Consider the following 27,336-nt stretch of genomic DNA (forward strand, 5'->3'; position numbering starts at 1 on the left):
AGTCTGTGAAAGCTGCACGAGAGGTGAGTTGCGTTTTTCAGCACACAGTAGAAACGTGTTAGCAACATAATTTTTATTAACTTGGACAAATAGTGTGAAATTTATTAATTACTAGATGTGTGCCTAGCACCAATTTTTGTACTTTTAGTTTAGTTAAAATTATCAAACACTTCATGTGCTAAGCTAAAGGCTAACTTAACGCTCTGTTGTAGTGTGCTGAATGAAGCGGAGCCGTTGCACTGATTTGAACTCCCCATATGTTCCCATTCAGGAAATAAACTGCCTGAGCAATCAGAAACCTCTCGTCTTCATTTAAAAATCTACACAACGCAGAGTCGAGGGGTTACTGGGGTCGGCCTGGTACAGTGGAGTGAAGCAGAACCCGGTTACATTAGCATTGAGACCTTAGCATTGAGCCGTTAGCATTGAGCCGTTAGCCTTTGGCTGTTAGCCAGATTGATTCCAGATGTTCAGCGTTGTTCAGGTTTAAATAATATTTTTAATACTGATCAATATGTTTATTTATTCTCTTTATTTAAGAGGTGAAGCTCAGAGGAGAATCTACTGAACTGTTGCCATGACAACCTGAGCAGGTGGACATGGAAACAGATTCATTAATATAAATATTGTTTGAAATTAGAATGTTGTAATAAATAATTGTGTTGATATAAATTGTGTTTTTATTGATATTATAAACATTAAGTTGTCTGGGACAGAAATGACATCATTTCCATCTGGCCCAGATGCCTCAATGAATGTCGGGTCAGCAGAGACCCGGTTCTGGTTAACGAGAGGTGAAACGGTTTATGGGCCAGTTGGTGTGTCCTCAACTGGTCCAGACCTGACCCGGTTCTGGACCACATGGGCCACATCTGGTAAACCAGCACTGGGCCCTGGGGGCCCGATGGAAGAACCAGCTGAGGTCCAGACTGAGTTTGTTGGGTTTGGTGCCAGTTTGTGTCTAAAATGTCCAGCAGGAAACATTTAAACATTTAAATATTTAAACATGTCCAGTTTGTCAGATGAAGCTCATTAGTTTTCTGAATGAGTTTTTAGTAAATTTAAGCCAAACTAACTATTGTTCTGTTTTCACTGAGTCACATGAAGATTCTGCTTCAAGTAACAGAACAAACTAAACTTTAGATATTTATAAAACAACGACTGTCAGGTTTCCACTGAAACCTCAGGGACTAAGAAAAGAGCAGCTACATGCTGAAGCTAATGATAATTATCTGTGTCTCTTTATAGTGATGATGATGATGATCTGAATTTGGCTCTTAGTGCTGAACTGGCTCTCCACCACTGGCCTAGTCAAAGGAGCAGGCGGTTCAGCTTGTTAAAGAAAGAAACGGTTCATTGGTGTGAAACGGGTCAGAACGCTGAAAAAACTTCATCAGATTAATGTGTGAAGGGATCTGGATCCATTACACTGAGAAAAATGAAATGCAACTAAAGCGCCAGGTTTTAATATTAATATAATTAATTAAGGTTAATATCATTTAAACAGAATATTCCTCTCCTTGGGCTGCCACCTTATCGTGGTGGAGGGTTTCAGGGCCCCAATGATCCTAGGAGCTAAGCTGTCTGGGGCTTCATGCCCCTGGTAGGGTCACCCAAGGCAGACAGGTCCTAGGTGAGGGACCAGACAAAGCGCAGCCTGAAGACCCCAATGATGAACGGCACCATTGGACTTCGTGTTCCCTCGCCCGGACACGGGTCACCGGGGCCCCACTCTGGAGCCAGGCCTGGAGGGGGGTCACGATGGCGAGCGCCTGGTGGCCGGGCTTTTACCCATGGAGCCCGGCCGGGCTCAGCCCGAAGAGGAAACATGGGCCCCCCCTCCCATGGGCCCACCACCCGTGAGAGGGGCCAAAGGGGTCGGGTGCATTGTGTGATGGGTGGCGGCAGAGGGAGGGGACCCTGGCGGTCCGATCCTCGGTTGCAGAAGCTCTTGGGATGTGGAATGTCACCTCTCTGGTGGGGAAGGAGCCGGAGCTAGTGAGTGAGGTCGAGAGGTTCCGGCTAGAAATAGTCGGTCTCACCTCGGCGCATGGCTCTGGTTCTGGAACCAGCCTCCTTGAGAAGGGCTGGACATACTTCCACTCTGGAGTTGCCCAAGGTGAGAGGCGTCAGGCAGGAGTGGGCATACTTGTTGCTCCCCATCTCGGCGCCTGTACGTTGAGGTTTACTCTGGTGAACCAGAGGGTAGCCTCCCTCCGCCTACGGGTGGGGGGACGGGTCCTGACTGTTGTTCGTGCTTACGGGCCGAACGACAGTTCAGATTACCCACCCTTTTTGGAGTCCTTAGAGGGGGTACTGGAGAGTGCCCCTCCTGGGGACTCCCTTGTTCTGCTGGGGGACTTCAACGCTCACGTGGGCAATGACAGTGAGACCTGGAGGGGCGTGGTTGGGAGGAACGGCCCCCCCGATCTGAACTGGAGCGGTGTTCTGTTGTCGGACTTCTGTGTTCATCATGGATTGTCCATAACGAACACCATGATCAGGCATAAGGGTGTCCATATGTGCACTTGGCACCAGGACACCGAAGGCCGCAGTTCGATGATCGACTTTGTCATCGTTTCATCGGATCTGTAGCCGTATGTCTTGGACACTCGGGTGAAAAGAGGTGCGGAGCTGTCCACTGACCACTACCTGGTGGTGAGTTGGCTCCGGTGGCGGGGGAGAAAGCCGGTCAGACCTGGCAGGCCCAAACGTGTTGTGAGGGTCTGCTGGGAACGTCTGGCGGAATCCCCTGTGAGACGGAGCTTTAACTCACATCTCCGGCAAAACTTCGAACACGTCCCGGGGGAGGTTGGGGACATGGAGTCTGAGTGGACCATGTTCCGTGCCTCCATTGTCGAGGCGGCCGATCGGAGCTGTGACCGCAAGGTTGTCGGTGCCTGTCGTGGCGGCAACCCTCGAACCCGCTGGTGGACACCTTCGGTGAGGGATGCTGTCAGGCTGAAGAAGGAGTCCTATCGGGCCTTTTTGGCCTGTGGGACTCCGGAAGCAGCTGATGGGTACCGGCGGGCGAAGCGGCATGCGGCTTGGGTGGTTGCTGAGGCAAAACCTTGGGTGTGGGAGGAGTTTGGAGAGGCCATGGAGAAAGACTTCCGTACGGCTTCGAGGCGATTCTGGTCCACCATCCGGCGTCTCGGGGGGGGGAAGCAGTACGGCACCAACACTGTTTATAGTGGGGATGGTGTGCTGCTGAACTCTACTCGGGATGTTGTGGGCCGGTGGGCAGAATACTTCGAAGACCTCCTCAATCCCACCAACATGCCTTCCATTGGGGAAGCTGAGCCTGGGGCCTCTGGGTTGGGCTCTCCAATCTCTGGGGACGAGGTCGCCGAGGTGGTTAAAAAGCTCCTCAGTGGCAAGGCCCCAGGGGTGGATGAGATCCGCCCGGAGTTCCTTAAGGCTCTGGATGTTGTAGGGTTGTGTTGGCTGACGCGGCTCTGCAATATCGCATGGACATCGGGGGCAGTTCCCCTGGACTGGCAGACCGGGGTGGTGGTCCCCCTGTTCAAAAAGGGGGACCGGAGGGTGTGCTCCAATTATAGAGGGGTCACACTCTTAAGCCTCCCTGGCAAGGTCTATTCAGGGGTCCTGGAGAGGAGGGTCTGTCGGATAGTCGAACCTCAGATTCAGGAAGAGCAGTGTGGTTCTGGTTCTGGTCGTGGAACACTGGACCAGCCCTATACCCTCGGCAGGGTCCTGGAGGGTTCTGGGAGTTCACCCAACTGGTCTACATGTGTTTTATGGACTTGGAAAAGGTGTTTGACCGTGTCCCTCGGGGAGCCCTGTGGGGGGTTCTCCGGGAGTATGGGGTACCGGGCCCTTTGATACGGGCTGTCAGGTCCCTGTATGACCGGAGTCAGAGTCTGGTCTGCATTGCCGGCAGTAAGTCGGGCTCGTTTCCGGTGAGAGTTGGACTCCGCCAGGGCTGCCCTTTGTCACCGATTCTGTTCATCACTTTCATGGACAGAATTTCTAGGCGCAGCCAAGGTGTTGAGGGGATCCGGTTTGGTGGCCTTAGGATCTCATCTCTGCTTTTTGCAGACGATGTGCTCCTTTTGGCTTCATCAGGCCGTGATCTGCAGCTGTCGCTGGAGCGGTTCGCAGCCGAGTGTGAAGCGGCCGGGATGGGGATCAGTGCCTCCAAATCCGAGGCCATGGTCTTGAGCCGGAAAAGGGTAGAGTGCCTTCTTCGGGTCGGGGGGGTGTCCTGCCCCAAGTGGAGGAGTTCAAGTATGTCGGGATCTTGTTCACGAATGGGGGAAGAAGGGAGCGGGAGATCGACAGGCAGATTGGCGCAGCGTCTGCCGTTAAGCGGGCGCTGTATCGGTCCGTCGTGGTGAAGAGAGAGCTGAGCCAAAAAGCGAAGCTCTCGATTTACCGGTCGATCTACGTTCCCACCCTCATCTATGGTCATGAGCTTTGGGTCATGACCGAAAGAACCAGATCGTGGATACAAGCGGCCGAAATGGGTTTTCTCCGTAGGGTGTCTGGGCTCTCCCTTAGAGAGAGAAGCTCAGTCATCCGGGAGGGACTCAGAGTAGAGCCACTCCTCCTTCACATCGAGAAGAGCCAGTTGAGGAGCATCTGGTCAGGATGCCTCCTGGACGCCTCCCTGGTGAGGTGTTCCGGGCACGTCCCACCGGGAGGAGGCCCCGGGGAGACCCAGGACACGCTGGAGGGATTATGTCTCTCTGCTGGCCTGGGAACGCCTCGGGATTCCCCCGGAAGAGCTAGACGAAGTGGCCGGGGAGAGGGAAGTCTGGGCCTCCCTTCTGAAGCTGCTACCCCCGCGACCCGACCCCGGATAAGCGGAAGAAGATGGATGGATGGATGGATGGATGGATGGATGGAACAGAATATTGCAGAAGTTCCTTCAATCATCCTGTTTATTATTCCCACACATTTTAGCAGAAAACAGTTCAAAGTTTCACATCACAAAAATACAAAGACATAAAAGATTTTATACAGGAAACCAGTAAATATTAATGTCTGATCAGTTCAACCATCAAAACCATCAAAACAAAGTCAAATATCTTTATCAATATTTCACTGATTATGTTTCAAAATCATCTCCAACCAGGAAGATTTTTAGTTTAAAGTGTTTTGGTTGTGAAACATTTATTTTCTGCTAAACTCAGTTTCTGTTTCACAGCTTTCTGGAAATGGGTTCCAGATCTATGCTGCATAGAAGCTGAATGCTGTGTCTCCTCTTTTTGTTCTGGTTCTGGATGCAGAACCAGAACCAGAACCAGCAGGTTGATCCAGCAGCAGAACTTTAATCCGTTCAGTGATTTATAAACTAGAGTAATATTTAAAGTCTCAGTGAAGGAATATAGAGCTAGATGATGTAGAATAGAAACAGCATCTGCTTCTATTCTGTTCTGTTTCTCCTCAGGTAGCTTGGTCCAGAACCAGCAGCAGGTCCAGAACCAGCAGCAGGTCCAGAACCAGCAGCAGGTCCAGAACCGACTTCCTGCTGCTGTAGGAACCAGAACCAGAGTCCGATCAGTTCATCTCTGATATTCAGTTTATTTCTATGATTAACAACAAATTTAATCTGACTAAAGGTTCTGGTTCTGGTTCAGTGGACCAGAACCAGACGGTCCGTCTGTCCCTCCTGGTCCCAGATGGACAGACGTTGGACTCACCCATCAGCAGGCGGCCGGAGGAAGACTTCATGTTGTCTGGATGAAGGCGCCGCCAGAGAGCGCAGGGCGACATCACTTCCTGTCAGGAGGTTTTCACACTTCAAGGTGGAGAGATTTCACTTCCTGTTGTCTCTGAGCTCAGAGGTTTCACTTCATCTGACCTTAGATCAGCTCCATATCAGATTATTCCAGATTACACCATTAGATTGTCTAGAATCATGTAGATTACATCAGATTAAGCAGATCTAGAACCTGCTGTATGTCTGTACCTGATAGATTATAGATTATTATTCCAGATTAGAACCTGCATGTCTGGATTATCATATTAAACTTGAATCAGGGATTATTCTGGATGAACTGGAGTTAAAATTCATTCATTGATGAATCAGTGATAATCTGGAGATGTTTTCCTTCTGATTGGTTTTCTCACTTCAGCCCAGATTATTCATATAATCTCAGTGTTTAGTTTCACTAGATCAGCTTTGATTCAGATTTATTATGTTTATTTTTTAAACATGTTGATTTTAACAGAACAGGCCCACTGATTTACAAATACATAAATAGAAACAGAAAGCAGAACCACCAACAGACCAATCAGGATAAAGGTCGTCCTTCCACATGACCTTCTGACGTTTCCTCTCTCCACATGTTGACCTGGCGTCTCTTTTGGACCAGCCAAGAGGAAAACATCGACCAGATCTTCCAAAATGAATCAAACTTGATCCCAGGATCTGATTTTCTCAGGATTAATTTATTTAATCCAGTATAAAACTCCACATTTTAGCTCCTCCTTCCATCGGGATGCTGTTCAAATCTTAGCTTCTAAAACCAAGCAGAGATTTTTATTGGTGTTTTTCAGTATTTATTCATAATTTATCAGTGTTTTTAGTGTTTATGGTTCAGGTTTTCTTTCCTCTTCCAGCTGCTGATTATCTCCTTATTTGCCTCGACCTGCTGCATCCACTGACCTGTAATTAGCTCTTCTTGGTCTAAAATATTAATATCAACACTTTAGTTCCAGATTCCTTCTATTAAATTTCATATTTGTCTTGTAGTTTCTGAACTCTAAAAAGGATTTAGCTTTATTTGCTCTCTGATGCTCATTTATTGCACTTCATTTCTAAAACTATGCATCATATTAGTCCTGTTTTCCTGTGGTTATTAATGTGTTATTAATGTATTTTAATGGCTCGTATAATTCTGGCCTTCAATAAGCAAATGTTCTGGTCGTCTGGTTCGTTTCCAGCTGGTTGTTTTCTCCTCCTGCCAGCAGGGGGCAGCATGGAGCTGTGAAACTGACTTTCATAAAGATGAACTCAGAAACCGACCAGAGAATCAGCGACAGGTTCAGGAATCGTTCATGTCTGATGGAGCCGCCATGACAGAATCACAAACCCTCCTGTGACGTTACCGCCTGAATTCCAATGTATTGCTGCCTGCAACCAGTTTTCCAGCTTCTTTTCAGAGAAAATTCAAAAAATCAGAGGATTAATCTGAACATCTACTATAAAGTCAGTACCAATGCTGAGCCCAAACAAAACAAATACAGGAAAAATGACCCAATTTCAACTACTTAATCATAAAACCCTACAGGAAATTATAAGTCAAATAAGCTCCAGTTCCTGCTGTCTGGATGTCCTAGATCTATAACTCTAGAACATTTCTTTAAGAAAGTTCTGCCTGTTATTGCTGCTGATCTGATCCAGATAGTAACTCATCGCTCTCATCAGCCGTTTTCCCCCAGGCTCTGAAAACAGCAGTAATCAAACCACTGATAAAAAAGAACAATCTGGACAAATCACTACTGCAGAATTACAGGCCGACCTCTGACCTCTGACCTCCCATTCATCAGCAAAGTTATTGAAAAAGCTGTTTAAACAATTAACTAGCTTCCTAACTATAACCAACCGCTTTCACTCCTTCCAGTCTGGTTTCCATGGTTACCACAGCACAGAGACTGGCCTAGTCAAAGTGTTCAATGACATCCATATAAATACGGACTGTGGCAGAACCACAGTGCTGGTTCTGTTGGATCTCAGTGCAGCTTTTGACACTGTTGACCATGACATATTACTGAATCGACTGGAGAGTTGGGTCGGACTCTCCGGTCCAGTGCTTAACTGGTTTGAATCCTACATAAAGAACAGGGATTTCTTTGTTTCAATAGACCCTTTTCACATGACGTCACACAACTTCCGTTTTGGCTCGAAGCTGTGTATCCTTAGTTCCGGTGTACATAGTAAGTAATGATAAAGTTGTCTATTTTATATATATATGTCATATATATCTATATATATATATATAGATATATATATATATCTATATATATATATATAGAGAGAGAGAGAGATGTATAAATCTGACAGCATATGTTGATCAGACAGATCACCGGAGCATGGAGTTTACACAGTCTCTAAAACATTTGCCTAAAATAAGATTTGAAGATATATCACGATTTGCAAACCAGTTCTCTCTGACAAAAAAATCTAAATTAGACAAAGGCTACAAATTCTTCACCGAACAATACCTGTTTGACTATGAAGGTAGGTATTTTTGTTTTGCGTAACCGTTAGCTTAGCATTAGTGAATTTTGTTAGCTAGCTAACTACGTGACATAACTGTTCCTTAACCAGAACTTTTTACTGTTTTTGAACTATAACGTTTTAGGCTCTAATCTTGATCAGATTATTAAATTATAGACTGGAGTTGCCACTCATCCCATAAAATAGGGATTTGTTTGTTATAAGCAGAGATGTCCGGTGCCGCCGCTGCTTTGTAATGCCTTTAATCGGACCACTTTTTCGGTAACGAATAATCTAACGAGTTCGTATTTCAAATCCAGTAATCAGATTAAAGTTATTTATCCAAATCATTGCACATTAATATTTTCTTGTGTATTTATTTTTATTCCTTCTTTGCGTCTTTGGGAGAGACTCTGTGACAGTTAGCAGTGACAGAAACATGAACAGTGCATGGAGATGCGCATTTTGTTGCTGGAAAAACAGAAATATCGTCAAGCCCAACTGTTATTTGTGGCTTTTGTCTTGTTTTTTCTAAACTTATAAAAAAGTAATAAAAAAGTGAACCTCTAACGTTACAGCGCTGACAGGCGGCCGTGTATATCTTTCCTAACTGTGGCTAAAGCTGCTGCTAGCTGGTTTACTCATGATCAGAGGCTGGTTCCTTTGAATACAGTTGGAGAATGGTAAATTGACAATGACTTATAACGGTTATCTAGCACGTAAACACTGTTTTATAAAACACAGAAAGTGAACCTCTAAACGTTACAGCGCTGACAGAGAGTATATTTTTCCTAAATGTGGCTAAAGCTGCTGCTAGGTGGTTTACTCTCCGATCGGAGGCTGTTTATTTTATACACAGATAGAGAATGGTGAATTTACAATGATTAGTAACAGCTATCTAACACTTAAATGCTGTTATTATTAAACTTACCTTTTATTATATCCTTAAGATTATGAGAATGCGGGAAGTTTTCAGCTTGGTTCCCAAGGCAAAATCACACCGGAAGTAAAGATACCCAGTTTTGAGTTATGGCGGCCATTGTCTGACGTCACTGTGAAAAGGGTCTATTGGAAACTTCTCATCAAAGAGGTCAAAGGTCACATGTTGGGTACCCCAAGGTTCAATCCTAGGGCCCCTTTTATTCAATATTTATATGCTCCCACTAGCTCAGGTTATAACAGGAAATAATATTAGCTACCATAACTATGCAGATGACACACAGCTCTACATTACGATGTCACCAGGTGACCTTTGACCCCATCCAATCACTGAACAGATGCTTAGAACAGATAAATGTGTGGATGTGCCAAAACTTTCTCCAGCTGAACAGAAACAAAACTGAAGTTATTATTTTTGGACCTAAAGAGGAACGATCTAGAGTTATAGATCTAGAGTTATAGATCTAGAGTTACAGATCTAGAGCTATAGATCTAGAGTTATAGATCTAGAGTTATAGTTCTAGAATTATAGTTCTAGAGTTATAGATCTAGAGCTATAGATCTAGAGTTATAGATCTAGAGTCATAGATCTGGAGTTATAGATCTAGAATTATAGTTCTAGAGTTATAGTTCTAGAGTTATAGAGCTATAGATCTAGAGTTATAGATCTAGAGTTATAGATCTAGAGTTATAGATCTGGAGTTATAGATCTAGAATTATAGTTCTAGAATTATAGTTCTAGAGTTATAGAGCTAGAGGTATAGATCTAGAGTCATAGATCTAGAGTCATAGATCTGGAGTTATAGTTCTAGAATTATAGTTCTAAAGTTATAGTTCTAGAGTTATAGTTCTAGAATTATAGTTCTAGAGTTATAGATCTAGAGCTATAGATCTAGAGTTATAGATCTAGAGTCATAGATCTGGAGTTATAGATCTAGAATTATAGTTCTAGAGTTATAGTTCTAGAATTATAGTTCTAGAGTTATAGAGCTAGAGCTATAGATCTAGAGTCATAGATCTAGAGTTATAGATCTGGAGTTATGATCTAGAATTATAGTTCTAGAGTTATAGATCTAGAGTTATAGTTCTAGAATTATAGATCTAGAGTTATAGATCTAGAGTTACAGATCTGGAGTTATAGATCTAGAGTTACAGATCTGGAGTTATAGATCTAGAGCTATAGATCTAGAGTCAATGCACAGCTTCAGTTATTACAACTGAAAACCAGCGATCAGGCTAAAACCTGGGAGTAGTGATGGACTCTGACCTGAACCTCCAGAGCCACATAAAGACAGTTACAAAGTCGGCCTTCTATCACCTGAAGAACATTTCCAGGATTAAAGGACTAATGTCTCAGCCAGATCTAGAGAAACTCATCCATGCCTTCATCTTCAGTCGTATTGATTATTGCAGCAGCGTCTTCACAGGTCTGTCAAACAAATCAATCAAACAGCTGCAGCTGATCCAGAATGCTGCTGCTGGCGTTCTGACTAAAACCAGGAAGATAGAGCACATAACACCAGTTTTAAAGTCCCTCCACTGGCTCCCTGTAGCTCAAAGAATAGACTTTAAAATACTGTTGTTAGTTTATAAATCACTGAACGGCTTAGCACCACAATACATTAAAGATCTGCTGTTGTTGTATCAACCTTCCAGACCTCTCAGGTTCTGGTTCTGGTTCTGCTCTGCATCCCCAGAACCAGAACCAAACGAGGAGAAGCAGCTTTCAGCATCTATGCACCACAAATTTGGAACAAACTTCCAGAAAACTGTAAAACAGCTGAAACACTGACTTCTTTTAAATCTCGACTAAAAACCCACCTGTTTAGGATTGTATTTGAAATGTAATCAATTACAAATTTATTGATGGAACTTGACTTAATGATTGATTCTATATTGCATTGTGATTCTGTGTTTGTTATGATGTAAAGCACTTTGAAATGCCTTGCTGCTGAAATGTGCTATACAAATAACATTTGACTGATTGATTGATTGATTGATTGATTGATTGATTGATTGATTGATTGATTGATTGATTGATTGATTGATTGATTGATTGATTGATTGGTCTGATGGAGCCGCCATGTTGCTGCTGTGGCTGCAGTAGATCATGAGTAGAGATGAAGGAGAGGATGTGACTCTTGGTAAAGATTCAGCTGAGTCTCCAGCACTCAGACTCTGATGCTGATGCTAACTGCTAACCACAAGCTGCTGCTGCAGCACTAGCAGTGAAAAGACACTAAGGAGGAGAACTTTATTCTTTAGGTCAGGGGTCACCAACCTTTTAGAGACTGGGAGCTGCTTCACGGGTCCAGAGTAACATGAAGGGCTACTTGTTTGATACAGACATCAATTTTCTTGTTTCAGCCTTTATAACAAAAGTATATATAGGTAAATATATATGATTACATGCTGCCTGATCATATTCATGTTTTACTACTGACAATAGTTATCAGTAATAATTTACCATGCAGCTATGGTTAATATCTATTATGTGATCAGAAGTTCTTAGTTCAGAGTTTTAAGTTTGATTCTAAATTATCCACAAGTCACTGAGAGTCTGGATTGTTGCAGCTGAACAGATTTAACTTTAAATAAAAAAAAGAAAAGTTATTGTATTTTTTATTATCCAACCCTCTTTACTATTAACAAAATTGTAGAGAAAAGAAAAAGTTATTTTGTACCAAAACATCTTGTCTGTAGCCACATCAGTGTGAGTCTGTGGGGGTCAAAGGGCAGCCAAAGCCTAAATCTTATTGGTCAGTTTGCTTTTTCTGTGAGCTAAAAATGATGAGTGGAGTTTGAACCTCGTTGTTCTAAGATCCTGAACTTTTTACAGTGTGCAGTTCTGGCGGGTCGCCGGTTTATTAGCTTTTTTTGTGGTTTCACAAACTTAAAAGCTGACGGGTCACCAGCTGGCTGACACAATAAACTGTCAGACAGATTGGAAGGTATAAAACCATCACTGCACCTGACCTGCAGGAGCACAACCACCTCTCCAACGCATCATGTGGCGTCGCACAAAAGCAGCACAAACCTAAACCACTAAAGCAGCGCAGCCTTTTTTTGGTTTTACACAAACGATGCTAAATATTAAAGACATGGAAGCCTATAAACCCGGTTGATCCACGGACAGAGGAGGACGTTGATTCCCAGGTTCAGGTGGAGTCAGACGTCCAGAGGAGGAGAAGGTGAAGCAACAATGTTTGATTAATTTTTACTCTTGTGGGGAACGTTTCCACTAGATTAAATTGTTTAACCCTCAGTCTTAGCGCGACGCTCAGGAAGAGGCAGATGTCAGTTAACAGGTGACCATCAGCTCTCAGTTCAGGAAACATCAGAGAAGCTCAGAAACCGGCGACCCGCCAGAACCACAACCGGGATCCAAACTGATCTTAGAACTACGAGGTTCAAACTCCTGTCATTCATTTTTATCTTACAGAAAAAGCGCCAAGCCACCAAATAAACAAAAGCAAACTGACCAATCAGATTTAAGCTTTGGATGCCCTTTGACCCCCACACTCAGACGTGGGCTACATACAAGAAGTTTTGACACATAAGATCTTTATTTTTCTCCACAATTTTGTTAATTGTTAAATAATAAAGGTTAAAGGGTTAAATAATAAAAATTTCAGAAATGATTCTTTTCTTTTTTTACTTCAAGGAAAACCTTTAGGTACCAGAGCGGGTCCAGCCGTCCAGCTGCAGGCGCTGCTGGAATCTGATCAAATCCTGCAGGTGTTTTATGCATAAAGCCGTTTATTTTACACATTTTTTGTAATTTACTTTTTAAAAAAATCTAAATATAAACAAATGTTATTACTTCAATGTAAAATCATTAAATTAAATATTTTTTTGGCAGTGCTCCATAAAGACTATGGCTATTTTTAGAACTTGCTCCGCGGGCGACTGAGAAGGTTCCCTTGGGCAACCGGGGGCCGCGGGCCCCGGGTTGGTGACCCCTGACCTAAGTTCTTCTGCAGCTCAGGAAGTTTCACAGTCCAGGCTGCACCTCTGCTGTTTGGCCACCAGAGGGCGAAGCTGGCTGCAGCAGCAGGAGGAAGATGATGGAGGTCAGAGAGGAAGATGATGGAGGTCAGAGAGGAAGATGATGGAGGTCAGTGAGGAAGATGATGGAGGTCAGAGAGGAAGATGATGGAGGTCAGAGAGGAAGATGATGGAGGTCAGAGAGGAAGATGATGAAGGTCAGAGTCTGATCAGGTAAACTGACAAGTGAAGCTGATGATTCTGGTTCTGATTGGCTGTTGAACAGGATGAATTAATCTGATTGGATGTCAGTGGGTGGGCGGGGCCTCTGCCTGTCTGGCAGCAGCTGTGCATCAGGACTCCATTACCCAGCATGCAGCGGGGCAGCCAGTAAAATCCCTAAAGAGGATTTAAGTGGATCAGAGAGGAAACATGCCGCTGAAGAAGGAAGGTGAGACGAACTGTGGGTCCATGTTGGGACGGGACGGGTCAGAACCAGACGGGTCAGAACCAGACGGGCTAAAACCAGACGGGTCAGAACCAGACGGGTTCTGTGTTATTTTTGTTTCTTGTTTGTGTCTCTGACCTCAGTCAGTCAGTCAGTCAGTCAGTCAGTCAGTCAGTCAGTCAGTCAGTCAGTCAGTAGGGTTTGGGTCGTCTTCTTCTTCTTCAGTTCGGTTTCCTGCTGTCATCTTCTTGTGACCTCTGACCTCTGACAGTCTCCATGTTGAAACTGAGATCTCTGGATTAAACTGGTTAGAATGGTGTAACTGGACCAGCAGGGTGTTTCTACTGGTTTTACTGGTTTGACCTCAGAGGGTTTGGAGGAGACGACCCGGGTCACCTGACCTGAGAGGTGAAGCTTCATGAGATTATTGACAGAGAGATGAAGGAAACTGGAGAATAATAATAATAATAATAATAATAATAATAATTTTATTTATAAAGGTTCTAATTATTTTTGCTGCTGGATGTTTATGATTATCTAATATTCAATATGTTTATATTGTTCCAATATTATGCTCTGATCAATAATCTATTGATCAGATTGTGTTCAGAATCATCAGGTTTTAATCTGGATTAACCTGGATTATAGATCCATCTGAATAGAACAGGAACATTCATCCCAACTGGAAGCAGAAACACAGTAAAGAGAACCGGGCCGGAACCAGAACCCTGGAGACTAACTGGGATCACTGGGATTAACCCAGTATGATGCTGTTCTCTCCATAGCAACATGACCGACCTGCTCTGGTTACTGAACCGGAACCAGAACCGGGTCAGCGGTTTTCCCCTCTAACCGACCCGTCTGCTGCTGATCCAAACCGGGTCAGTAATTTACCTTCCTGCAGTCAGAACCATCAGAACCTCCTGCTGCAGAGCAAAGCCTCCAGTTTCTCCACACTGAGCCCAGCTGCCTGGGTCAGAACCAGAACCAGAACCCAGTACAGACTCAGAGGTTTCTGGGTCAGACCCATCAGAACCGCTGACCGTCTGGTTCTGTCTCCTCCAGATACGGAGCGCGCTCTGCAGGTCATGGAGGCCTGCCAGGCCCAGGCTGCTGACGGGGTCAAAGGTCGAGCTGAGAGGCTGCTGAGCATCTTCCAGAGTGACCTGTTCCAGGCTCTGCTAGGTAACACACACACACACACACACACACACACACACCAGTTCACCCAGTTTAACCAGTCTGTCATGTTTGAGGACATTTGCTGATGTAGGAAAATTCAAACAGGAAGAAGGAGGGATCAAACAGAACCAGGAGGAACAGCAGAACCAATCAGAACCAATCAGAACCAATCAGAACCCAGGCTTGTCCAGGTCTGAAGGACAGATGGAGCAGCACTACGCTCAACTAAAATCTGGTCCAGACGAACCGGACCTTCAGAACCAGAACTTGTTCTGCTCTGATGGACTGTCTGGGTCCACAGAGACCCGGTCCAGAACCTCCAGTGGACCTGCTGCTGCTGTAGTTCTCCATCTGGCCTGCAGTGGCGCTGTTTGAACGTCCTGGTTATTGATGACATCATCACACCTGAGCCCAGGTTAGCTCCGCCCCTCAGCAGCTCAGGATGCATCCAGTCCTGTTCAGTCCACTTCAACCCAACTCCAGTCCATCTGTCTAGTCAAAGTCCAGTTCAGTTGGTGAGGTGTGAACCCTAACTGACCTCTGACCTCTGGTCCTCCAAACCTCAGTCTGGGTTCAGTTTGAATGTGAACGCCAAGCAGACCAAAGTCCGCTCCAAAAACAGGAAGTGGACTACAGCCCAGGGCATTCTGGGTAAATATAACCAAAGCTAACATGTTAGCCTAGCGCTAGCAGCAGAAATGGCTCCTGGTCTTTAGCCAAAGACTAAAGAGAAATCCTCCAACACTAAAATCTGACGCCTCCATCTTGTTTCCATCTGGTGAAACAGGAAGTTGCTCTCAGTGTCTTCAGAGTTTTTGTGTCGTTTCCTTCAGTGGTTCTTGGTGCAGCGCCCCCACAGGCCAGGAGGGGAACAGGTTGGTTTGGGTCAGAACCACAGCAGCTGGAGGTGGAGCAGATGTTCTGGTTCCAGTAGAACCGGGTCGACCGGACCATCAGGACAGACAGTCTGCTTCACTGGAGGCTCCGCCCCCTTTACCTCAGGATTAACTGTGCTCTGATTGGCTGAGGCTTCAGGTTCACCTGAGAAACCGTCCTGATAACCTGGAGACGGTTCGGGTTCTGACCGGGTTCTGACTGGTTCTGAACCAAGTATTAGTGGGTTCTAACCAGGTGTCCCCCATCCGCCCCCACCTGCTGCACCATGTGACTGAGGAGCCAGCTTGTGATTGGTCCAACCTGACTGTGTTTTCTGTGTGTGTGTGTGTGTGGGTGTGTGTGTGTGTGTTGCAGACATCCAGGAGTTCTACGAGCTGACGGTGTGTGAGAGCCAGACGTCCAGCCGGCCACACACACCTGCACAGGTAGCTCCATCACTCCCATCTGCACAGCAACACCTGTCTCTGTTACCTAGCAACAGCTGCAGCAGAATCACCGCGGCAACCGCTGCATAACACCATGGCAACAGGAGCCCAACCCCCACCCTCTCTCTCTCTCTCACCCTGACTGGATGTCGCTCGTCCCCCTCACCCCCCCACTCTGAGGTTCTCCTCTTCATCATCATCTTCCTCAGCCGACAGACGGAGGGACAGAAGGGGCGAGCGAGCGTTTACTCACAGAGAGAGAGAGAGCAGGCGTGTGTGAGGGTGTGTGTGTGTGTGTGTGTGTGCAGAGATGTGTGTGTGTGAGAGTGTGTGAGTGTGTGTGGGGGGGATATGGACTGCCTCTGCATTGTCACCACTAAGGTAAGAGCTGAACGCCGGACGAGAGAAAACAGAGAGAGAGAGGGAACACACACACACACACACACACACACACACACACACACACACACACACGAACACAGAGAACACACACACCAGGCGTGTTCTGATCCATCATGTGTTTGGGTCTCATAAGGATACAAAGACAGTGTGTGTGTGCTGCCTTCACATGTTAAAGTGTGTGTGTGTCGATGTGTGTGTGTTAGCGTAGCCACGTTAGCATGTAGCTGTTGCTAGCTGCTAGCAGGGAGCCAGATGTTGGAGCAACATGTGGCTGGTTCTGCCTCAGGTCTGGTACCGGACGGATTGGATCACAGAGAGGTTCTGATGGCTCAGAGGAAACCGGGTTAAAGGTTCTGGTCAGAACCGAGCCGAGTCCGGTCCGGTTCCTGTTGGTTGTATTTATCTGTGTGAATAAGACCTGATGATGTCATAACCATGTAATAAACATGAAGGAAATGATGTCATCCAGTAAATAAGTTTAATGAAAAACTGCTTTAATTAATAAAACATTTAATGTTCATCAGCATCACGTCTCACACTAAACTGGTACCGACCAGCTGAACTCGGATCAGAACCTGAGACTGAACGGATCCAGTAACAACCATTTAAACCAGTGGAGCCCAAAGTGGGTCCTGGAGGCCCGGCATCCTGCAGGTTCTGGTTCCCTCCCTGCTGGTACCAACAACCTTTCAGCAGGTCAAAGTTCATCTTAGGCCTCTAATGATCATCGTTGGATCCAGGTGAGTTAAACCAGGGAGAGACTAAAACATGCAGGATGCCGGACCTCCAGAACCTCCAGAACCCACTTTGGACCCCCTGATCTAAACCTTCAGCACCTGCAGACCGGACCGAACCGAACCGGACCAGATAGAACTAAACTGAACTCCTGCTTCCTCTCTGTCGGTTCTGATTGGCTCCATCAGCTGGTCCAAATCCTGCAGCGTGTTGTTTGGTGGTACCAGGAGTTCTGGTCCAGTTTCAGCTGATCTGGTTCTGGTCCGTCTTTGTTTTCCTGAACCAGCTTCTAGTCCAGTTCTGGTACAACAGAACCAAGTGGACCCGGTTCTGCAGTGGCAGCCTCTACAATCCGACCCGGTACCTGGTTCTGGTTCTGCCGGGTCCAGACAGTTTCTAGTGGTGATGGAGGTTCATCCTGTTCGATTCCCGCTCCGTCCGTTCCCTCAGCAGGACTCACCGTGTTCTGGGTCAGAGGGTGGAACCAGTTCTGGGTCCAGTGGTACTGGTTCTGTCCGGCTGGCCCAGTGAAGCTGTGGCTCCGACCCAGTAGCTCTCCACCTCAGTGACTGACTGGAGGAAGCTCCATATAAGGACATTAGGCCCCATCAGTTTGGGCCCCATCAGGCCTTTAATGTTTCTGCTGATTCTAGTTTTTATTTTCTTTAGTCGTTTGATCTGATCTTTTATCTTCTGTTATGACATTAAAACATCTTTTGGGATAATAAAGTTCTTTAGATTCTGAACTGAACTGGATCCGACCAGAACTCCAGGACATGTTGGACCCATTCCACTGGTTCCACTGGTTCCACTGGTTTCAGATTCTCTTCCACATGTTGACATTATAACGGTTAGATTTTATTTTGTTGGATCGTTTTTGAAGTAATCGGTTCAGAACCAGCTGGAGTTCTGGACCGGTTCTGGTCAGACTGGATCATCAGACTGAATTTATTTAATTAAGTTAAATTATTATATAAATGTCACTGAGGAAGAAATGAAACATCATTTAGTTATAAAAATGACCCAATTTAAACTTCTAAATTATAAAACCTGGAATAAATAATAATTCAGTGAAGCTTCAGTTCTGTCTGGATGTTCTAGATCTATAACTCTAGAACGTTTCTTTAACTAAGTCTGTTGCTGCTGATCTGATCCAAACAGAAACTCATCACTACTGCAGAGCTACAGGCCGACCTCTGACCTCTGACCTCCTGTTCATCAGCAAAGTTACTGAAAAGCTTCAACATTTAAAAATATTTTTCTAACGATGTAAAATTGATTTAAATCAGAAATCACAATAAACTGAAGGAGATCAGGAATCAGATTAAATCTGTTACACCTTTTAATTTGATAAGAAAATAAATATCCAACCACTCAATAATAAATTTGTTAATTTTTAGCAACAATGATTTATTAAAAAAAACACAATACTGAGAAATAATAATATTTATTCTAATAAATTGATCAATAACCAAAAATAATTATAGGTTAGATTTAAATCCCTCAGTTTATATCAGCATAAAAAACCTAAATAATTAAATGTCCAAAAATTTCTGTTCTTTTTAAAAGAGAATAATGTCAGCAAAGGAGTTCCATATAATCACACAACAAAACAAAGTTCTGGAAATATTTCTCCGTTTTAATCCAAAGTCCTGATCCAAAATGAAAAATCCAAAACATCAAAAACCCAAAAGGATGAGAATAAATAATGACATCACCAGAAACCACCAGAAACCAAACTAAAGTCCAGATCCCATCGCAGCGTCTTTCTTCCCTCGGTACCGTTTCCTCACACCGGGTGGAGCTTCCTGGGTCCAAACTCTGATCCGGTTTCTAAAACTCAGAATCTGCGGCGCTGAGACGAACTTTGATCACCGTTTAGTTTTTTCTTTGATTTTTTACTTGTTTTAAACATTTGATCAAATCTCCTGCTGCACAGACCTGACAGTGAGCGTCTTCCTCTCTGGCTGCGCCGCCGCCGCCGCCGATGGACACGCCCCTTTTTATTCACTAAGGTCAGATTAAAACCAACATGATGCTGAAAAATCAGCTTTAAACACTGAAACATCAGAAACTGTTATAAAACAGTTTGATACATTTAATGTATTTATCCAGAACCAAACAAACATGGTGGTTTTGTTACAATGTTAACCAACTGCTTTGATGTGGGAGAACCACAGAGCTGGTTCTGGTTCTGGTTCTGTTGGACCTCAGTGCTGATCATTTTACTGAACCCACTGGAGAGTCGGGTCGGACTCTATGGTTCAGTGCTCAACTGGTTCCAGTGTGACTTAAAGAACTGGGATTTCTTTGTTTTAACTGGAAACGTCTCATCAAAGAGGTCAAAGGTCACATGTGGGGTACCCCAAGGTTCAACCCTAGGACCCTCTGATTCAAAATCTATAAGGTCCCACTAGCTCAGGTTATAACAGGAAATAATATTAGCTACCATAACTATGCAGATGACACACAGCTCTACATTACGATGTCACCAGGTGACCTTTGACCCCATCCAATCACTGAACAGAAGCTTAGAACAGATAAATGTGTGGATGTGCCAAAACTTTCTCCAGCTGAACAGAAACAAAACTGAAGTTATTATTTTTGGACCTAAAGAGGAACGATCTAGAGTTATAGATCTAGAGTTATAGATCTACAGGTATAGATATAGATCTAAAGTCAATGCACAGCTTCAGTTGTTACAACTAAAACCAGCTTTCAGCCTGAAACCTGGAGTAGTGATGACCTCTGACCTCTGACCCTCCAGAGCCACATAAAGACAGTCACAAAGTCGCCTTCTATCAGCTGAACAACATCTAGATGACTAATATCTCAGTGAGATCTAGAGAAGCTCATCCAGTCGCTTTGATTCTGTACATCAAATCAATCCTCCAGCTGCAGCTGATCCAGAACGCTGCTGCTGGAGTTCTGACCAGAACCAGGAGGACAGAGACATAAACCCAGTTCTCCAGAACCTCCAGAACCTCCACTGGCTCCCTGTAACTCAGAGGATAAACTTTAAATCCTGTTAGTTTATAAATCACTGAACGGATCAGAACCACAACACATTAAAGATCTGCTGCTTCAACCTTCCAGACCTGTAAGGCTCAGGTTCTGGTTCTGATCTGGATCAGAACCAAACAAGGAGAAGCAGCATTCAGCTTCTATCCACCACAAATCTGGAACAAACTTGGTTCTATGCTGCATAACTCTGTGTTTTTATGTTTTTATGATGTAAATAACTTGCTGCTGAATTTTCCTGTACAAATTAAACTCGACTGATTGATAGTTTCCAGTCTGACCCTGAATGCATCATTACCGTAAACCTCAGTGTAGAGGAGCAGCTGGACCCGCTCTGGACAGCAGAACCGGGTCAGTGCGGCTGGTGGACCCGACCCAGGATGGATGCAGGTCTCTGGTTCTGGATACTGGAAAACCAGAACCTGATCCTGAACCAGAACCAGAACCAGAACCTGGCTGGTTTAATAGCAGAGGAGCAGCTGGAGGTCCAGTGTCCTCCCAGTTGGTCCCAGAGGACAGGAACCAGAACCGGCCCAGCTCCAGAACCGGGTCAGAACCAGTCCTCCAGGATCCATAAACCCTCCACTGTGTTTATGAATGTTCTCTGGCTCCGCCCCCTCAGTGACATCAGTTACCAGGCAACCAGGCTCAGAATGTCTCTGTTACCATGGTAACCAGTCTCATTCTTTACTTTCACTTTGTTTCTCCTCTGTGGCTCAGTTAAAGTTTTCATCTGGTTCCTCCTCTTCCTCACCAGACCAGTTTGTTTTTCTGGGTCCAGTTTGGTTCTGACAGACCAGAATCGTCACTGAGATCCAGATTAACTCCAAGGAGGTTCTGATGGTTCTGGTCTGACCCAGAGGAAGTTCTACTGCTACGGGCTTTATGCTAGCTGCTAACAGATTTAGCCTGCTGAGGTTCTGATGGTTCTACAGAGAAATGGACCGGTCCCCTTGTTCTCCAGAACTCTCTAATAGAACCTGTTGAAGTGAGAGAAACCAGGTCCATCAGAACCAGACCTGCTGGTATCAGAACCTCTGAGATGGTGTAGAACCAGAACCAGGACCCTCTGCTGGTTCTGGTTCTGGTGGGAAGTGTCAGTAGGTCCAGTTAGGACTGGATGACCTCAGGTGACCCCAGAGGAACCACGGACCAATCAGAATCCAGGTTCTGGTTCTGGTTTGTGGGTTTGGATCGTTGATGTTCTGAGGTTCTGGTTCTGAACCGTTAGCCTGATCCATTAGCGTGTTCCCCGCTCTGACCCGGGTCGAACCAGAACCTGACCGTCTGGTTCTGTCTCTGCAGAAGTACCGTTACCATGACGACGAGACGCCGCCCGTGGACCCCAGCCCCGGTCACATGACCCGCAGCGCCGAGCTGAGCCACGCCCACCAGGACGGATTCACAGCCGCTCTCACCGTAGGTACCACACTACCCACAATGCACCTGGTCCCTGAGCGGCCTCCAGGGGGCAGCAGCAGCTTCATGAGCTACAGACTGAGACATCATTATGGACCCTAATGTTCTGATCAGGATCCGATCAGCAGAACCTGCAGGCTGGTACCGCAGGGTTCTGGTGGAACATCTGGATCGGATCAGAACCTCTGATGGTTCTGGTTCTGGTTTCCATCAGAACTCTGCTGCAGCGTTTTGGATCCTGAAGGATTTTAACTTCCTGATAGATTATAGATTATAGATGATCAGCTTCACTGCTGGCAGGAGGTTTATAATCTATGCAACATATTAAACTAGAAATGATATAAACTAGATTAATATGGGATGTGTGTTATTGCGCAATAGTCAGCTCCGCCCCCTCCATCACAACTCCCTTGGGCTGACTACCGACCAGTTCTCCGCCTAACAGGTCCGGAAAATCTCTGAGACCTGGGTATTACCCTAAAAGGGATCTATGAGAGATAATCTGTTTAAACTGGTGGCGAAAGCGACTCGTCTAGTTCTAACTACCTTCGATCCAGAAGTTACGACCCTTTACAGTTAAGAAACAATCAGCTGAGTAGCCCTCGCAGCTGCATGATCCCAATAACCACTTCTGTTAACGGTAGCTCGCCTTCTAAAATATAACTCGCTCTTGGAACCGACTAGATAATTTTAGTGACTTGGATATAAGTCCCAGGGTCATTATTTGCACTCACTAAAGGAAAGTACGAAGCCTCCTATTTTCTAGAATCATGTACATTAGTTTTACCTTAATTAAAAGAAATGAAGAATAATTAGATGACGCAAATAATCCCAATGTCCACCATCCTCACTAGAATTTTATAGTATAAATTTATTAAGCAAGCTTAAGCAGGGATATGTGACATACAGATCAATAATCAATTGTATATAATTTAAAAGCAGTGTAATAGAATCCACATGTATAATTATACTACCCTGCCTCCTTTCCCTAACTTATGTCACACGTTCTGAGATAGAATTTTAGGGAGCAGATTCAACTCACACCCTGGTGGTAGTGGATCTTTTAGCAACAGAAATTTCTAGCCTCCTTGGTCGAAGTCTTTGTCTTGTGTGAAAAGTCCTCCTTAGAAAGGAAGCAAAGCGGAACGGGTCCAAATCCTTTTGCAAAACCCAGTTCCTTATCCCTTAGGGGTCTTTGTCCTTCCTCCAAGTCTTGTTGCAGAGATTGAGATTGTTGGGTTGAGACGAGACCGTCGGTCGAATTAAGAGCCAGAGCTGAGGCGGTGGGATCCAGTCCTTTCTTAGCGGCGTGAAGTCCGAGCTTCCCCGTGGCTCCGAAGTGCGATCCGTTACCCAATCTGCTTCTGTGTGTTGTCTCTTCTTCAGCGCCGCCGGACTAAGAACGCCTGTTTCCCTTTTCCGTCCTGTTTTATACCTTCTATACGTGATGCCGTCAGTTTGGTCCACGTGATTTCCTGACCATCTGCTGTTGTTGCCGACACCCATGGAAAGTTCTTTTTCTCCCCAACTTGTGACATTGCTGGCCAGCCGGACTACACCTATCCTGTTGACTCGGCCTCATTCTCTTCTCTTTTCTATATCTCCCTTTTCCTCTTTGTTACAAATCATTACACACATTTAACTTGTATTAATTATTTGAAGTCCTTTCAAATCATCTTAGCCATTATATTTAAGAATTAATTACATTACTTGCTTATTGTAAATCATCAAACCTATTCATTACATTGTGGTTACTGTTACAACAGATCATTAGTTAGAGGTACATTTCAGAAAGTTATTCAGTGATTACTCTTACCCATTTTACTGATTACATACACACATTTAACTTATATTAATTATTTTAATCAACACACAACGCTGCTGATTACATACACACATTTAACTTATATTAATTATTTTAATCAACACACAACGCTGCTGATTACATACACACATTTAACTTATATTAATTATTTTAATCAACACACAACGCTGCTTTTTCTTGCTCGGGCCTTTATGCACCTTTTCTGCGTGTACCTGGAAAGATCTCACACCCCATGCCAGTTTTCTTGACAGGGATTAAATCAAATTGTCATGTTCTGTGTTTCCTGTGTGTTTAGAGTTTTCTGTGTCCTGAGTCTCCGTGTTGTCCTGTCTCCCCTTGATTGTTCCCAGGTGTGTCTCGTTCTGTGATTACCTGCCGTGTATTTAACTCCACCTGTGTTCCTTGTTCCTCGTTGGGTCCTTGTCTTGCAATTGTCTAATGTGCGTTCTGTCCTCCGTGTTATCCAGCCGTAAAACGGTTGCTACCGGCGTGGAGCCCTGGCTTCCTCTCGGCCGTGCTGCCCGTTGTTTGGACTGTGTTTTTCTTTATTAAAATCAGTTATTCATCCTACCTGGGTCTACAGCGTCTGCCTCACCAACCCTCACCGCAAATCTTGACACAAATATCCTGGTTAAATAAAAATCAATAATCGACTGATCAGGATCTTTTGTTGCTTTAGAAACAAACTAATTCTGTCTGGTGATTTTACCAAATCTATATTTATATATCTATAAAATCTATATTTATCTGTATATTCTGTCTCAGTGCTGCCCTCTCTGGCTGTTCCTGGTTACTGCAGTTTAATTCCTCTGCTGGTTCCTGATTGGTTGATGTTTCTGTTTGTGTATAAAACCTCCTCACTCAGACTCGCCCCCTGGTGGCCAGTCAGGAGGTGGAGCAGCGATAATTGATTGACAGCGTTTCTTAGCTTTGCTCACGTCTGATTCATTCATTGATTTTGTATTGATGAACCGATTAGTTTTCTGGCTGATCACTGATTACCAATCATTAAAACGACCTGCTGATTCTGACCAGCAGTGATTGTTTTAACAGTGAGTTAAATATGTTAACTGGAAACATGCAGACCTGACCTGACCTGTCTGTCTGTCTGTCTGTCGGTCGGTCGGTCGGTCAGTCAGTCTTCCTCCAGAGGACAGAAGCTGGTTTAGACCTTACGGTGGATCAGATCCACTTCACATGTTGGTACCAACAGATCACTGATGTTTAATCCTTCAGTTGGAATCAGAATCAATCTGAATTATCATCATACAGAATAATAACCAAATTAGTTTCATTGCATCCAAAGAAAGAGACAAATAAACACCAAACACCTGAGCAGCAGGAGGCGCTAGAGAACAACATGATGGTGATTAAACCAAACCAATGTGACTCTGGGTCTACAGGACAGGGTGGAGTTATGGAAACCTCATGAGAATCAGATTATTGATTATCGATCAGTAATCTGATTCTGGAAACATAGAAACACAGCAAAGTGATCAACGCAGCAAACTGGGTTACTATAGGGGGCAGGAAGGGGCAGGAAGGCGGTGAGATGGGGGTTCATTGGGTTCATTGGGTTCATTGGCCTCTGGGTGGTTGGTTCTGGTTTTAGGTAAAGGTCCAGTTGAAGCTGTGGGTGGTTCTGATCCAGTGGGCCTGGAATGAGGAACAGTGGATGTTTGGTCAGATCCGGAGAGGAAGATCAGCTCTGAGGTCAGATCTACTATAGATCTACTATAGATCTACTATAGATCTACTGCTCATTAATATTCACAATGCTGAGATCAGAGCTGCTGCTGTAATCACACATTGATACACACTGGGGGAGACACACACACTCTCTCTCTCTCTCCGTAGCGTGGGCCGCCCGTTCCCTCTCTCATCCTTCTGCTTTTTGCTCAGCCGTCTCCATGGTAACGCTGAGACCGGCAGAAGGGGGGGAGATTGGAAAAAAAAAGACAGTGGAGGGGGGGTTGTTACCATGGCAACACTATTAACCAGAACATGTGTGTGTGTTTCTAAAATCTGTTAGAGAGAATATCTCTCTCTCTGCCTCGCTCGCCCTGCTGAGTGACATCACAGAGGGGAGGGGATTCCTTCAGAGGGGGGGAGGAACAAGAGAGAGAGAGAGAGAGAGACCGCCTCTCTCTCTCTCTCTGCAGGACTCCTGTCGCTGCTCCTCTTCCTCCTGCAGGACTCTCCTCCGTCTCCTCTTCCTCTCTGAGCGAGGGACGATGTCCCCTCCGTCCATCATGTCTCCGCTCTTCGTTGACGCGTCCAGGACCCGGTCCATATCGAGCTGAGCGTCTCGGTTAATAATTCATCCATCCTTCATCGCCGTCCTTATGTAAGAACCGACCTGAAGACGGACAGAAGGACAGGAGGAGGGACAGGAGGAGACATCGTTTGGGACATCCTGAGGGACAGACTGTGGGACAGACTGCGGGACACGGAGACACAGGGAGGGATGTTTGTGTCGGTTTGGTACGCCAAGAAGATGGGAAGAAGATTCATCAACAACGTGAGGAGAGCAAAGAGACACAGGCAGAGGATGATGGTAGGAACCGATTGGTCCACTGGGCTCTGCTGCCTTCTGATTGGTCCTCAGGGAGGGGGCGGGACCTGCTGGGGACCAATCAGGTCTGGAGGAGTTACTGAGACCCACAGGCTGGAGAAGATGGAGGGTTGAGGACCTTCTGGTGGTTCTGATCCAGACGGGTTGGTGGTTCTGATCCAGACGGGTTACTGATTCTGGTCCAGACGGGTTACTGGTTCTGATCCAGACGGATTGGTGGTTCTGATCCAGACGGGTTGGTGGTTCTGATCCAGACGGGTTGGTGGTTCTGATCCAGACGGGTTACTGATTCTGGTCCAGACGGGTTACTGGTTCTGATCCAGACGGATTGGTGGTTCTGGTCCAGCTTGTGTCTCAGAGCCGATCAGTTCTCCAGAGTTCTGCCATTGATTATTGGACTCGGGTCCAAACAGAGACGTTTTCAGAACCTTCTGGTTTTAAGGATCCCTGCTGGTTCGGTACCAGTGAACCGATTTGGACCTTTGTTCCACTCTGGAGACCAGACCTTCTTCCAGCTCGGTACCGTTTGGACCCCCAGCGGTCCACCAGTAGGTCGGTGGTGACGTCGCCCCCTGCTGGTGCCACCAGAGGTCCTGAGGTTGGATCCTCTCGTCTGATTGGTCGACCTGAAGGTACCATGGTAGAGGGGACGGTGGCCTCTGATTGGACCGTGACAGGAAGTGATGTAACTGTCCTGTTTTGGAGACGTGGTGAGACAGAGAGCTGGTCACCATGGCTACAGCCAGTCGCCTTGGTAACCAGTGCCCCTGAGGCAGCAACAGCTGTTACCATGGAGTTGCCATGGCGACGGGCAGCAGAGATGCTGGCAAGAGATTCAACTGATTTCACTCTGCTTGATTTTCCAGATGAACGGATCAGAAGGAGAACTGGAGTATGAAGAGATCACTCTGGAGAGGGTGAGGAACAGCTTCTACTATCTATAGATCTATACTGACAGACCTAGATCACTCTGGAGAGGGTGAGGAACAGCTTCTACTATCTATAGATCTATACCTATACACCGAGATCACTCTGGAGAGGGTGAGGAACAGCTTCTACTATACATAGATCTATACCTATAGACCTAGATCACTCTGGAGAGGGTGAGGAACAGCTTCTAATATCTATAGATCTATACCTATAGACCTAGATCACTCTGGAGAGGGTGAGGAACAGCTTCTACTATCTATAGATCTATACTGACAGACCTAGATCACTCTGGAGAGGGTGAGGAACAGCTTCTACTATCTATAGATCTATACCTATACACCGAGATCACTCTGGAGAGGG

The 27,336-nt window shown here is 45.3% G+C and overlaps 1 protein-coding gene across 6 annotated transcripts in view; it reads left to right on the forward strand.

The window, feature by feature from the left end:
* The first annotated feature begins 14,586 nt into the window (after positions 1 to 14,586).
* The window catches only part of dlg4b (discs, large homolog 4b (Drosophila)), a 28,300-nt gene continuing 15,550 nt past the window's right edge, over positions 14,587 to 27,336 (forward strand). Inside the window, exons 1-4 of one of the 6 annotated variants that reach the window (XM_032583294.1) lie at positions 14,587 to 14,750; positions 15,999 to 16,069; positions 21,533 to 21,646; positions 26,913 to 26,963. In XM_032583294.1, the coding sequence (XP_032439185.1) occupies positions 14,654 to 14,750; positions 15,999 to 16,069; positions 21,533 to 21,646; positions 26,913 to 26,963 (333 nt within the window). In that variant the 5' untranslated portion in view covers positions 14,587 to 14,653. Of the gene's footprint in view, positions 14,751 to 15,986; positions 16,070 to 16,246; positions 16,451 to 21,532; positions 21,647 to 25,618; positions 26,029 to 26,912; positions 26,964 to 27,218; position 27,336 lie in introns of those variants that run through there. The other 5 variants (XM_032583298.1, XM_032583295.1, XM_032583299.1 and 2 more) reach the window with 5 other exon arrangements.

Source organism: Xiphophorus hellerii, chromosome 14 (genome assembly GCF_003331165.1).
Source record: "Xiphophorus hellerii strain 12219 chromosome 14, Xiphophorus_hellerii-4.1, whole genome shotgun sequence".
Lineage (NCBI taxonomy): Eukaryota > Metazoa > Chordata > Actinopteri > Cyprinodontiformes > Poeciliidae > Xiphophorus > Xiphophorus hellerii.